We start from the raw sequence: 12,685 nt of genomic DNA on the forward strand, positions 1-12,685 counted from the left end.
ACTGAGCGCTGCTGGTGGCATTCAGAGTGTTTATATACCTTTTACCTTTATGGAAAATCAAATTAAAAAATATATCGTTTGGAAGCCCTCCTGAAATACCATGGGGAAGGTAACAGGGGAACTCATGACAATACAAGATAATTATCCTTCACACAAGAGGATCCAACATCTTTCTTTTTAGGGATAACATTATGCACATTTATGACCTTACGCTTTACATTTTCCCTCCATTCCATGAACGGTTCCACAGCTTCAACACCGAAGCCGCCTTGATCACTCACCACAGTGATGGGGTAGATGTAGGACAGCTCAGACAGGAGCTGCCGACAACGGAAGGTGAGCTGAGCGTTGGACTTGAGGAACTGCTCCCTGGAGAGACGGAGGAAGGGGGGGGAAGAGGTCAGAAAGAAGGTAAGCAGGGGGCTGTTTGGAGAGAGGGATACAAGAGCGAGACACATGGACAACACTCTCAGTCACTGGACAGGCTGAGACAAAGGCCATAGTCTTCAGTGGTGCAAGGTGACGTCGCTGGGGCTGTGGGGGAGTATGTGTGCGTGAGTATCTGTGTGTGCCTTGGCTACAGGGAGGAGAAGAGTTGTCGTCCCGCAGAGAGAGTGAAAGACGGCGAACGTCATTCTGTGAGGGGGAAGTAACCGGTAGTCGAGGAGCCACTGGGGAGGAAGAGCAGAGATGCATGCGGGACCAAGTTGAATTCAGAGGAAGTCTGGAGTGTGGGTGTGCGTGTCAGGGGGCTGCTGGAGGAGGGTAGAGTATATGGATGTAGTGTAATGGGCTGTGACAGCACACTCATGTCAGTCTCCCTTCGCTAAGCCGCCCATTACATGAGAGTCTAGAGAGTGACACAAACGGCGGACAGAGTGTCAGTACAATGCGCTGTCCGCTTCTTCTTAACCCCAGAAGTGATTGATTGAGTCATGAAGCTGATACGCGCTCCCGCTATCTTTACCCAGGTCTCTACAAGTCATAATGGTCTTTAAATTTAAAATAGGTGGTCAGGTCCTGACTAAAAGATTTCATGTCATAAATAAATGACCACTGAGCGGCTCAGTTCTTCGTCATTGTGAGAGAGGCTCCACTGTCACAGCACTCAACATTCCTGCGTGACAGCGCTCAATAACGCCCTGAGACGTGTTGAGCAGCAGCCCCGGCCTTCCCCGCGCAGCGCATCATCGACGACTCTCAATGATCAGCGATCATCTACAGCATTTCCAAATGTAGTTATATTGCAACACCAAAGGAAAAAAAAAGGCACCTTAAAAACTTTTTAAAAACATTGGACTCAACGGGGCAACGTCAAGGAACGAACCGTGATGCTTTCATCCTCTCGATATTAGCCCTCAGATATTTGCCATGACTAGAGTCAGATTAAGAAGCTATTTCTCGAGCTCTATATTCACAAACGTTGGCGTTATTGTATGCAGAGGGCAAGATGCAGAGACATCTGGTGAATCGCGGTTCTCCTCGGTTTCCCCGTTTAATACTGGGAACGCTGCCTCGGCACCGGTTAGGGGTCTACGTCGAGTCTTTGATGAAGAGAGAGGAGAAAAAAAGAAAAAGATGAAAAGGAGGTTCACGGGGGGAAGACGTTATTGAATACGATGCGTTCTTCCCCTCTGTCTTCCTATCCTTCCACTTTAATTTTCTCTCTGGCTTTTGTTTGTGGTCGACAGGCAACATATCATTACCCTCTGTTGATGCCGTTTTTATCATGCGACAGAAGAAGGCATAGCGACTAGTGGTCCTGACCGCTTGATCATACCGTCAAAAGAATTCACTCATCCCTATCTGGCAAGCTCTTCCAAACCAAAAACACACAGACCCAAACTCAGGGCTTTTGCCCATGGATGTATCTTTATGTAGATATGATTCTTTAGCCTCAGCTTCGTTAATGAAGAGTTCAAGTCTAGGTTATTGGTGTATTCCTTTAGCTTACATTTAGTCTCAAAGCACTTTACAGGCCCGCATTATACAACGGCGTTTAAGACCTGAGAAGGGCCTCCCCAAAACCCAGTGGGAAAAGCAACCTTGAGAAGGAGCAGAAAAGAGGGATCCTAGCTTTCAGGAATGCCTCGAACTGCAGCAGGCATAACTCCCGTGAAATGCAATCGACATATAATGGTAGGTAAAATGAACAGCAAGTAAAACATTGGAACGTTCTACAGGCATCTAATGCATGGACTGCAAGTCCAACCACTATTTCTTATGTTAAATAAAATACAACAAGACATGGAGAACCAACAAGGCTAAATGAAGGAACCAGAGAGTTCACGGAGCAGACACTGGGCAGATGCAGCAGTGTCAGTGTTCATTTCCTCTGAAAGGACTCATTTTCTTGGGGCCCGCTAGTGTTTCCCGGGTCGAGGCTGAACTACCCGCAGTTGCCAGGTACGCTGGAGACAAAAAAAAAACGGTGACTCGTATGCAGAGGTAGGGGCGGACTTCAGCGGGCCACCCTCCGCTCCCGCCTTAGGCCTACGTAAACAAACCCTTCTTTTAGCAGAGTATACATAGTCTCTAGTTAAAAACACACAAATAGGCACCCTTGGCTCCGTCCTTGCGACCCCACCCACACTTGTTATTCTCAGAAGGCCTCACAATGTCTTCTCAACATTTTTCAAAACAACTGACTGGCACAATGGATCACTTCATTCAGTGCAATGCAACCTGGGTAATCGCGCACAGATTGTCTGTTCTGTTTAGGATGGGGAGGTAAAAAAGGGACCCGTTTGTGTTTTGTGTGTACACAAGCAGAGATAAAGCGATGGCTAATTACAGGTTCATAGATACCTCTTGGCGGTGCATTCCTTCTGCTGCTTGGCTAAGGACTCCTTCTCTTCCTCCAGACTTTGGCGCTGAAAGGAGAACGCTTCCTCTGGCGAGAGAGATAGCGAACGAGAAAGATAGAGAACAAGTAAGGGACAGAGAGACAGAAAATTGCTAGTTGCACTATGTTCTGGTAAATTTGCACAGGTGGGTGGGCTAGCTCCTGGTTCTGTGCCATCTGCTGTTGAAGTTTGTCCGACATCAAATAGACCGCATTCGATCAGACACAACCCATTTCCCTTTTGACACATAAAAAACACACGGCATGTGTGAGATGATTACAGGATTTGTCAGAGGGTGTAAATACAGAGCTAGGCAAATAAACAAAAATGTGCAGATAAGGACAATACTTGATACAGTTGGCAGACGCTTTGTGTCTCACCCATCACCCTGGAAAGCCCGAAAATGATTGGATCCGATTATACAATCAGAACCGTACACCAAGTCAACGAAGCTTGGCTGCACAGTCCAAACTCCCAGAGAAGACCTAGAAGAGCTTTTCTCTTGGAAGCAAGAACTTCTCTTGAACTGCAACACCAAAGTCACCTCAAACAAAAAAGAGAGAGGGGGGGGGGGGGGGGAAGAAATAAACAAAAGAGGGCATCATCGTAAAGGAAGGGGGCTTAGGCGTTTGGAATGTGAGGAGAGCGACCTTGAAGCTGCCATCAGGCTGAATGTCTGCAGACAGGCTGAGCTTTAACGCTAATATCGTGGGCCATCACTCATGCGGACCTCAGGAGCCTGCCTTCTCCTAAACTACTTCCTGTTCGTGAAAGCCGCTTGGCTCGAGACGAGACGCTCCGGGGATGGGGGCCGCCACAAGGAGTTAGGTAGAGGACAGGGTTAGGGGAGCCGTGCCATGGGGGGTGATGCTGGTGCTGGTTATGGTGGTGTTCGCGACGGGACGCGGTGTCAATCTGATTAGAGCCCCAGACTGATGTAGCAGGGGAGATTAAGTCTGTCAGGTTTCAGATTAGACTACAGAAGTTTTCTCGTGCAAACTTTTGATTTTCCCTTTTATTTTTTGTTGTGTTCTTTTTTGGTCTAAACACCGCACGGTACAGTGTAGAAGTAAGCCCAGCTTTTGCAATATTCATCCATCATCATTTCACCCTTTCATCCTCCTAAAGCAATCCAGCAGGAACACATCACGACACGGCTCCGCGGCCGAAAAACAAACACAATGTACTGTATCACAGCAGTCCTCCGGTTCTCTGGACAGAATGTGTCTGTTTTCGTGTTGTGGTTCGCACGCATCCACAAAGGTTTAGCTGTTTGGCTCTAACTAGGATGATCTCTCCTGTGAGAGTATGGTACCCATTATGGGTGTTATGGTTACCCTCAACAATACCGTACAGGACGATACGCATGGGTCAGCCGGTAGACACGCAGCGTTCGGGACTGATGGAAATACGGTACGGCAGACCAAAAAAAGCAACCTGACTTTAGCACTTTTTGGTGTCCCAGCCATGAAATAACTATAAAACACTGGTACTTTATAGTAGCAGGATTTATTATACCGAAATCCATGACCAAAAACCGTGAGTGGGTTTTCACTCACCTGAACGGTCACACCCTTAGCATACATTCTGCACATTCAACACAGGCAACAGTGAAAGTTACACATTCACAATCTAGCTTTTCGATATGGTACCAAAGTACAAGGAGATCTTTTTATAAATGATATGGTGCAGCGGTTGTTTAGTTTGGACGAAACCCAGAACTACAGTTCCAAAGACATCTGAAAATGGGGCGTACCAACTGTGGGTATAAAATATCTAAAATATGTATTCCCAATGGTTATTCAAACAGTAAGGCAAAGCAGCCAACAGGACGCAGCGGAAATGTGAAACAAAGAAATGCCTTCTTTTATTTTATTGTATGACAATGCTTCACATTGTTCTACAATTGGCTTCTATGTGAAGCACTTTGAGTCTGCCTCGTGTATGAAAAGTGCTATATGAATAAAGTTGGCTTGCCTTGCCTAAAATATTACTAATATAACAATAGTCTTGTAATATAAACCAATATAATATCTGTGAACAGGGCATTTACCAAGCCCTGATAAGGGGTTCAGGTATGTAGTATGGAGTTGTGATTTTGATCAATGTAATACACAGTCATATGGGGGGGGGGGGGGGGGGGTGTCTTAGAAAGTCATTAGGACTGACTAAAACTGCAGTAGCCATCAACCCATGTCCTCAATCAAGATGGCAGCCGCAGTACAGGATGCTATAGGGTTTAGGGGGTTTAGCTTCTGCGGGGAGGAGAAAGGCTAACGAGAGCCTAATGAGCACCTAACAATGATGACTTCAATATGAGACCTCATGACACCCCCACCCCCCTTCCCGTTTACACTGGACATTTATTGGACCGGGGGAAAGTGAGTAGCGCTTCGCCGGGTGAGAATAACTAGTACAGTTTATTAAGTACAATAAACGCCCGACGCAAAACATGATTTATGCCATCTGGCTACGACAGCGTTGGCGGTGGTGCCTGTGAGGGGGAGAGGGAGATGCTGTGGTCTCGGCTGAAAAGGAGATAAATCCAGACCTTGATACAAAGTTCTGAGACACTTAACAATATATCGTTTTTGATTCATAAATTAGGTGAAATCCGAATCGAAAATTGAAAATGACACGTAGCCGTTATTTCAAGCTAGCCTGCCCTTTTTGAGGTATTGATGACACGCACCATGGGAAAGAACAACAACTCATATCCTCAAATGTACCCTCCTTGCGAGAGTTCAGCATTGCTGTTAATCAGCAGGTATTGAAGGGGTGGTTGTTAACCTGTCAGGAGGATACAGCGCCGGTGATGCATGAGGCTTTAAAAAGTACTAGGCTGCTCGTGCAGTTGGTTGGACTTTCGCAAGTCTCTAGCACATCCGTCAAAAAACATCCCAGACAATAATCCTCTTTGCATCTTCAAGGACATTGGTTTCTCACACACACACACACACACACACACACACACACACACACACACACACACACACACACACACACACACACACACACACACACACACACACACACACACACACACACACACACACACACACACACACACACACTTTGGGTTGGTTTTCTGCTCCATTTGTTTTGAGTGGAGTTGGTTTCCTGAGAATAACAGGGTAGTATTTTGCCGCGATGGCTGATAAGGGTTAGCACTAGCGGTGCTCCACTGCCACCAATGGCTGCCTTGCGAGAGATAGGAAGACCACACTGTGCGGTACGGGCTTCGGCCCTGGGAGTGAGACAAAGGGGATCGGAGCTCGGCCGTGGACACAGAATACCCCCTGAAGGGCCATACAGCGTTTAATGGGACTCTGTGACCGTACGGTTTATGGAGCCAGAATGGGCTCGGGTGGAAGCTGAACTTTAATAAAGAACAGGGGCAGGGGGGAATGTGTGGAAAATGACAGCCTCCAGCTGACAATGAACAGAGAAACGGTCTCCAAGGTAGTTGATGATAGTTGAAAAATTATGGATGTGTCTGAAACCAGGCTGTGCAACAAAGCCCGGTCCAGCCGCGTCTAACCTTAAATGTACACCGTTGCATGTGTTTTGCCAGACGAGCCACGTCTGAGGTGACTCGTTCTATATCACTGACACCTCCCGATGTAGCCCTACGGGCATGTTGGTGAAGGTCCAAATCCAATCAGACTGTATTAACTCCCGTACACACTACACACCTGTCGGCTAATGGTATAATTAACGTGCAAGTTATTTCCCAGGCCGGGGCCGATTCGCAAACGTTTACGTTAACGTTCATACAGTCGTCGTGAGTAATATATGGGAAGCAAACAGCGTGTTCTGCGGGATGTGAGCTATGAGACCCCTGGGAAGACGGGAGAAGAAAAACATCTCACAGTACCATAATTTTAGCCTTAGCTTCTTCGTATAGCCCCATAAATACCTTTGCATTCTTGGACTAGGCCCCGGTACTTTTTCTTCCCCTGTGCTTTCTAATAAGCACCTGTCCTTTCTGGAGAAGGGCCATGAATGGGATGTCGAGAAGGGAGGGCATGGAGTTCCTTTGGCCATAGACTGACTGGTGACAGGTAAAGAGTCAGAAGATTAAGGGCCATTTGTCAGGATCGAGGAACAAAGAAACCAACCCACGTTCGACACACACACAGCTTTTATTCCATTTGGATGTGTGTACAAAGTGTGTGTGTGTGTGTGTGTGTGTGTGTGTGTGTGTGTGTGTGTGTGTGTGTGTGTGTGTGTGTGTGTGTGTGTGTGTGTGTGTGTGTGTGTGTGTGTGTGTGTGTGTGTGTGTGTGGCGCCAGTCATTAACAGCCTCCATCACAGCTCTCGGTGGCCATCTGAGGTGCCCTGCCTTGAGGCCAAACAACAGCTAGAGTTGATCCATCAGAATCCCGGGGAGCTGTTTGTGCACACTGCGTTTAGACAAACACCGCCAGTGGGGACGGACACACGGACCCAAGTGCTGCGTTTCATCCGGGCCCTTTGAAAGGCGCCTCAGAAACCACACAAATGTCTCTGCTCTTAAGTCGAGACTGGCTCTGGAGGGTGAGTACCCTATAAAGTTCAGCAGCCAGCTTGCGTTTGATCTCTCAGGTCTATAAACGTTTCGAGCGCCAAGGATGCTGCAGTAAAGTGTAACGTGTTGCAGAGCGCAGTTTGACCTCTGCCCGCCGTTTAACGCCCTGGCGCGTGTTTGTTTGTGGAAGCACCATGGGAAGACCCCCGTATCTGTTCCCCTTCCTCCAGGGTCCGTCGAGGAAGCCTGAAGGATAGTGCCAATTATCTGGCGAAGAAGAAATGGGTGTTTCTATGATGCTGCTTGATTGTTTGTTTTATGTTTTTATATTTTTTTAAGTGCACACAACGCAAACCTCAATACAATCGTCTGTGTATGCGTACGCATTCAAACTACAGAGGTTATTCAAGTTTGTGTTGTGAATTGAATGTTTAATGTGTGTTCCGCATCACCACCAAAGTAACTCAAAACGGGATTCTTTCCGAAGGTTAGCACTGCAGAACTCCCCTTCAGTCTCAGACATGACAGAGTGCCAGGAGAAAGGTATTGAGAGTTGATAGGTGCCATATAGTTAAGCACATCTGATTTAGAGCACCGCTGAAACCAAAGGCATTCCTCAATACAATACAGGTGTAGATAGTGTGTGTTTGTGTGTGAGTGTGTTTTTGTGAGCATGTGTGTGTGTAACGTGAACCCAAGTTCAAGTATGGTGACCTTTGACCTGGGATCACTTATGCAATCAGTTTACTCAATAGAGGTCATGGATATTTGCACACACCACACTTTCTAATATTGTTTACCAATCATACCGGGAAACAAAGATCACTGCAGACTCAAAGGAAATCGCACGACATCTTAACCACGTCAAGATGTCTACTCTTGGCCGCCATTGTTGGTTGATCGATAATCTACTGTCGGTGTGTGCAGCAGCATGACATCATACCCCTCTACTCTACTCTACTCCCTTCTGAGATGCGAGGAGGAAAGCAGTTTCGGATTAATCTCCGGTGAGGGACCATGGCGTCGCCGCGCTCGAAGGTCACCGACCGACCGCACGTTAATCCAGAAACGCAAACAAAGCGCCACTTTAAACCAAGCATCCGCTGGGTGCCAAACCCAACAGGCCGAAGCCCCGCTCCCGGTAGACCATTTCTCTCGTGTTTGCCGTGTTTCTCCAAACAAAAATAATCGAGTTAACGATTGATTTGTTTTTTTGTAGTTTATGCATTTCATTCATTAAATGTTTTTATAGAAATTGCAGCTGGATACATATTTGTAAATCGTTTTCTATTTTAACATTTTGTGTATTTTTTTAAGGGGAAATTTCAAAGTTCTCTGTTACGAAGTTTTTTTAAGAGCGCCATGCTGAGCTAATGCATCACGTTTTCAAACTCAAAATTAATCGTTTGAAAAATCCTGATCTCAATGTTGACCAAAACAATCATGATTTCCCCATAATCGAGCAGCCCTAGGCGTGGCTACCTTTCTTGTTGAGCTGCGCCCGCTCCTTCTGCCTCAGGTCCGTCTCCCTGCCTAGCGCCTTCCTCTGGCGCTGCAGCTCGCTGCGCAGCACACCGAGGCACAGCTCCATGCACTCCCGCTCCTTCTTCTGCTCACGGGGCCGGCAGGGGGGCGGAGGGGGGGGACACAGGAGAAATGAGGAGATGCTGATTAATACTGATGCAAAAGGAAATACACTGCTCTTAGCGCTGTACTGATCCGAACCAGTTCAGAGATAAGAAATAGGTTCAACAGGGTAATGTTCCTGAAATGATTTGAATAACTATATGGAAAGGCTAAATTTATATGTATGAAAGATAAATAAATGTAAGGATATAACAGCTCAGATCATCAATTGATTATGCTACCCGAACTGAAAAATGTATCTACCTAACATTTAAAGCATGGGAAAAGAAAATAACAACACATACATGATGCAACATGTATGTGTTTTTTTTTTTTATCACAGATGAGGACACTGCATACCGACCAGTGCTGCAGGCAAACACAATCACAACACCACACCCAGCACACATGGCCTCACCTTTCTTAACCCTCCCCTAGCCCCAGCCCAACACTAGAAGTGATAAAGACGAGGCACGCAGTATAACTGTCAAAGAGAAGCACACACGCGAACACGTGGCTCAAAGACGGCAGCACGCAGAAGAGACACCGCCAAAATACCGGGCCGTCTCCCAAGACGCAACACCCAGGTAGGAGTCCATCAGCCCCAGATGATGAACCTCCCCCCACCTTGCTCCCGGTCCATCTAGCCATAACCATTGGCTTGATAGACGCCGCGTTCCCGGGGACAGCAGGAGATTATTGTGGCGGGCGGCTGCAGGTGATTAGCAAAACATCCATCCACCTTTCACGGAGGACGGCCCCTGCATCGTACGCCCCCACTTCAACCACTCCATCTCCTGGCTAGGGGGAAGGGGACGGTGGAGTTGTGTGGGGGAAATCTAATGGGTAACAGCAGCAGCCGTGGGAAGTTGTGGAAGGGAGCAGTATTGTGTATAATAATAATATGTATGATGCGACGTACAATATTTACATTCGGTTTATATGGGAGTGGGGGGTGCTGACAACTTTAAAGAGATGTTGAAGAGTGTGGAGGCGGGCAACCGATGGAGCGATGACACATTCGAGAGAGGGAGGAATGTCGGGCTGTGGCATCACACGCAGCCACCTCCAGATAGCCATCTTTGATAGGAAAAAAAAAAAACTCTTTCTTCTTCGGGTCTTCTGAGGGTTTGTTGGGGCAAAACAGGGAGCCGTCGCAGTGAGACGGCCGATAGGGCCTCCATCTCGAGCCTCCTTTTAAAGTGTCGGACCCTGATGCTCACACACATGCACTTGCTAACAGCCTCCAGCTATGGCACGAACCACCAAAGCCTCCTCCTACACGTTCACTGCCAGAGCGGCGAGTTGACAGATAGGTCATGTCCTCGATGTGTGTGGGGTTGGGGGGGGAGAGAGGGCGAGAGACAGAGCGGCAGAGAGAGACAGAGAGAGAGTGAGGAAGAGAGAGGAAGAGGGAGAGAGAGAGAGAGAGAAAGAGACAGAGACTGACTGTAGTGAACATCAAATGGCAGTTGGTCAGCTGAGTAAATATGCAGCAGACATGGGGTGTGGGGGACTGGCTGTGTGTGTGTCTCCCTGTGTGTGTGTGTGTGTGTGTGTGTGTGTGTGTGTGTGTGTGTGTGTGTGTGTGTGTGTGTGTGTGTGTGTGTGTGTGTGTGTGTGTGTGTGTGTGTGTGTGTGTGTGTGTGTGTGTGTGTGTGTGTGTTATAACCCCCCAGATTAATGGTTGAGTGTGGGTGAGAGGGTGAAAGGGCCATGTGAGGGAGGGGGGAGGGGGGAGGGGGGAGGGGGGGGGGGGGGGTTTGCAGTGCCGCTTTGATCCATCCACACTGTGTGTATCTCACACGCGAGAAGATGGAGACTAATCGGCAGAACCCTTACAAAGTATTCCCTAACCCCCACATTTCTCACTGGCAATGGCGTTGGGAAAAAAAGTAGCGGCAACAAAAAGGAAAAAGTGGATTTATTTCTTGCCGTGACCTGAAAAGGACACTGTAATTGATTTCACTGAACGTGTAGGCGGCCCGGTCCTGTCTTTTAATAAAGGGCTTCTTTGAGGGCCCTGGTACAGACTACAGTTGGGGGGTCTTATTGTGTGAGAGCTACAGAAGTGCTGCCTCATGAGGGGAAGGAATAGGGGGATGGGGACAGAAAAATTGTAAGAAAGGTCAAAATAAAAAAAATGGTAACAGATGGGGGAGTAGAGAGGCAGTGTAGAGCAAGAGTGGATTGTGGGCAAGCTCAGAAAACCGTTTGTGTAACGCTCCATATTGATATAACACACACACACACACCATGACTCCATCATAACACGTCCCACATCATTCAAACCAGATTTGACATCTATAAACGAGTTTGTATCATACAATTACACCCGCTATCATGATGTATTTCGGGGTCTCCTCTTTCTTTCATAGTTTATTTCGACAACCAATTCGGTCATGTTATGATGACATTTCAGACTACAGGACACCGCTGTCAACTATGCTAACTAAAACACACCACACACGCACACCTTCAATATCCTGCGTTAACATGCTAGAAATCCCTCTACAATCTGCCGTTAAGGCAGCTGTACAACAAAGCACACGACATCGCTATGTATTTGCACATGATCTGAAAGGTATGTGATGTTAAAAGCAACGGGAGAGGGAGCGGGGTTAACATCCTTTGAGCGAGGGAAGCTCTACCTGACAGCGGAGGGCGTCAGCGTGACCCCCTCCTCCCCCCACCCCTTTCCCCCCGGGGCCTTTAACGCAGCAGAGAGCGGGAGCGCTTTTGAGGTGATTTGTTTAGAATAAACACGGCCTCGTCGCGTACCTGGGGATTAGCACTTCGTTTTCACAGCTGCGCGGCGGCCAATTACATTGCTCTGTCGGATGGGCTTTTCTTGATTTCCCCTGTGCGGAGGATCCTCCTTATGGGAGGGGTGAATATAAAGCAAACACGATGCACATCCACCGTGTAAAATGGTTCTATAACAATCCTATTAACCCTAGCTGCACTATTAACCACGAAAACTTCTCCCATTCCATAGCATATTCTGATCTGTTGGTGATAATGATATATGATAATATAAACATACACCATGCAAATAAATTGCTGCCACCAACTGATACCATATCCATCACGATGAGAATTCCAGAGAGCCTCGATACACCTTTGTGTATTTAAGAAAAGTAAAAAAAAAAAATGATATCTGCAAAATTTATCTTTTCTACTTCTAAACTCCCGATGAATTTATAAGCGTCACCAAGTCTGGAGCCGAGCGTCTCACCCGCTCTGTGCAAGCAGCCGTCGTCCTCAGCTTCTCCTCGATCTCCTTCCCGATCTTCTGCACCGTCACCTGGGTCTGCTTGATGGCTCTCTGGGCCGTGTGGAGCCTGCCAGAGGAAGGAAACACGAGACAACCATGAGGCTGGGAGGCCGTCTCCAATCGCAATCGCACAGTGGGAATAACCTGAAAGAGCTTTACCTCTACTGCTTTTCCTCATTATTTTTGACACATATACAGTAAGCTTTTAAATTAAACATACAAAAATATATTAAAGGTCTATTAAAGTTGCAGGGCAACTTTAATAGACATCAACTGTCAAATATATTGTTAAGCACTAGTGAAAAAAGCGAGTTTGTTTGGGTCTCTGACCACATGAGGGTTTAGGAGGACTTTCCCGGCCGTTTGTGTGTGAGTGTTTGTTTGTGTACAGGACCAAAGCTGACCCCCGATAGTAATGAGGACCGC

The 12,685-nt window shown here is 47.2% G+C and overlaps 1 protein-coding gene across 1 annotated transcript in view; it reads right to left on the reverse strand.

Moving 5' to 3' along the window:
• Nucleotides 1-12,685, reverse strand: part of uvrag (UV radiation resistance associated gene) — a 73,867-nt gene that overhangs the window by 45,099 nt on the left and 16,083 nt on the right. The window contains exons 7-10 of the mRNA XM_060057273.1: nt 12,221-12,326; nt 8,839-8,965; nt 2,809-2,893; nt 282-369 (exon numbers count right to left, since the gene is read on the reverse strand). Coding sequence (XP_059913256.1) covers nt 282-369; nt 2,809-2,893; nt 8,839-8,965; nt 12,221-12,326 — 406 coding nt within the window. The remainder of the gene's footprint in view (nt 1-281; nt 370-2,808; nt 2,894-8,838; nt 8,966-12,220; nt 12,327-12,685) is intronic.

The sequence above is a fragment of the Gadus macrocephalus genome, chromosome 7, assembly GCF_031168955.1.
Source record: "Gadus macrocephalus chromosome 7, ASM3116895v1".
Taxonomy (NCBI): domain Eukaryota; kingdom Metazoa; phylum Chordata; class Actinopteri; order Gadiformes; family Gadidae; genus Gadus; species Gadus macrocephalus.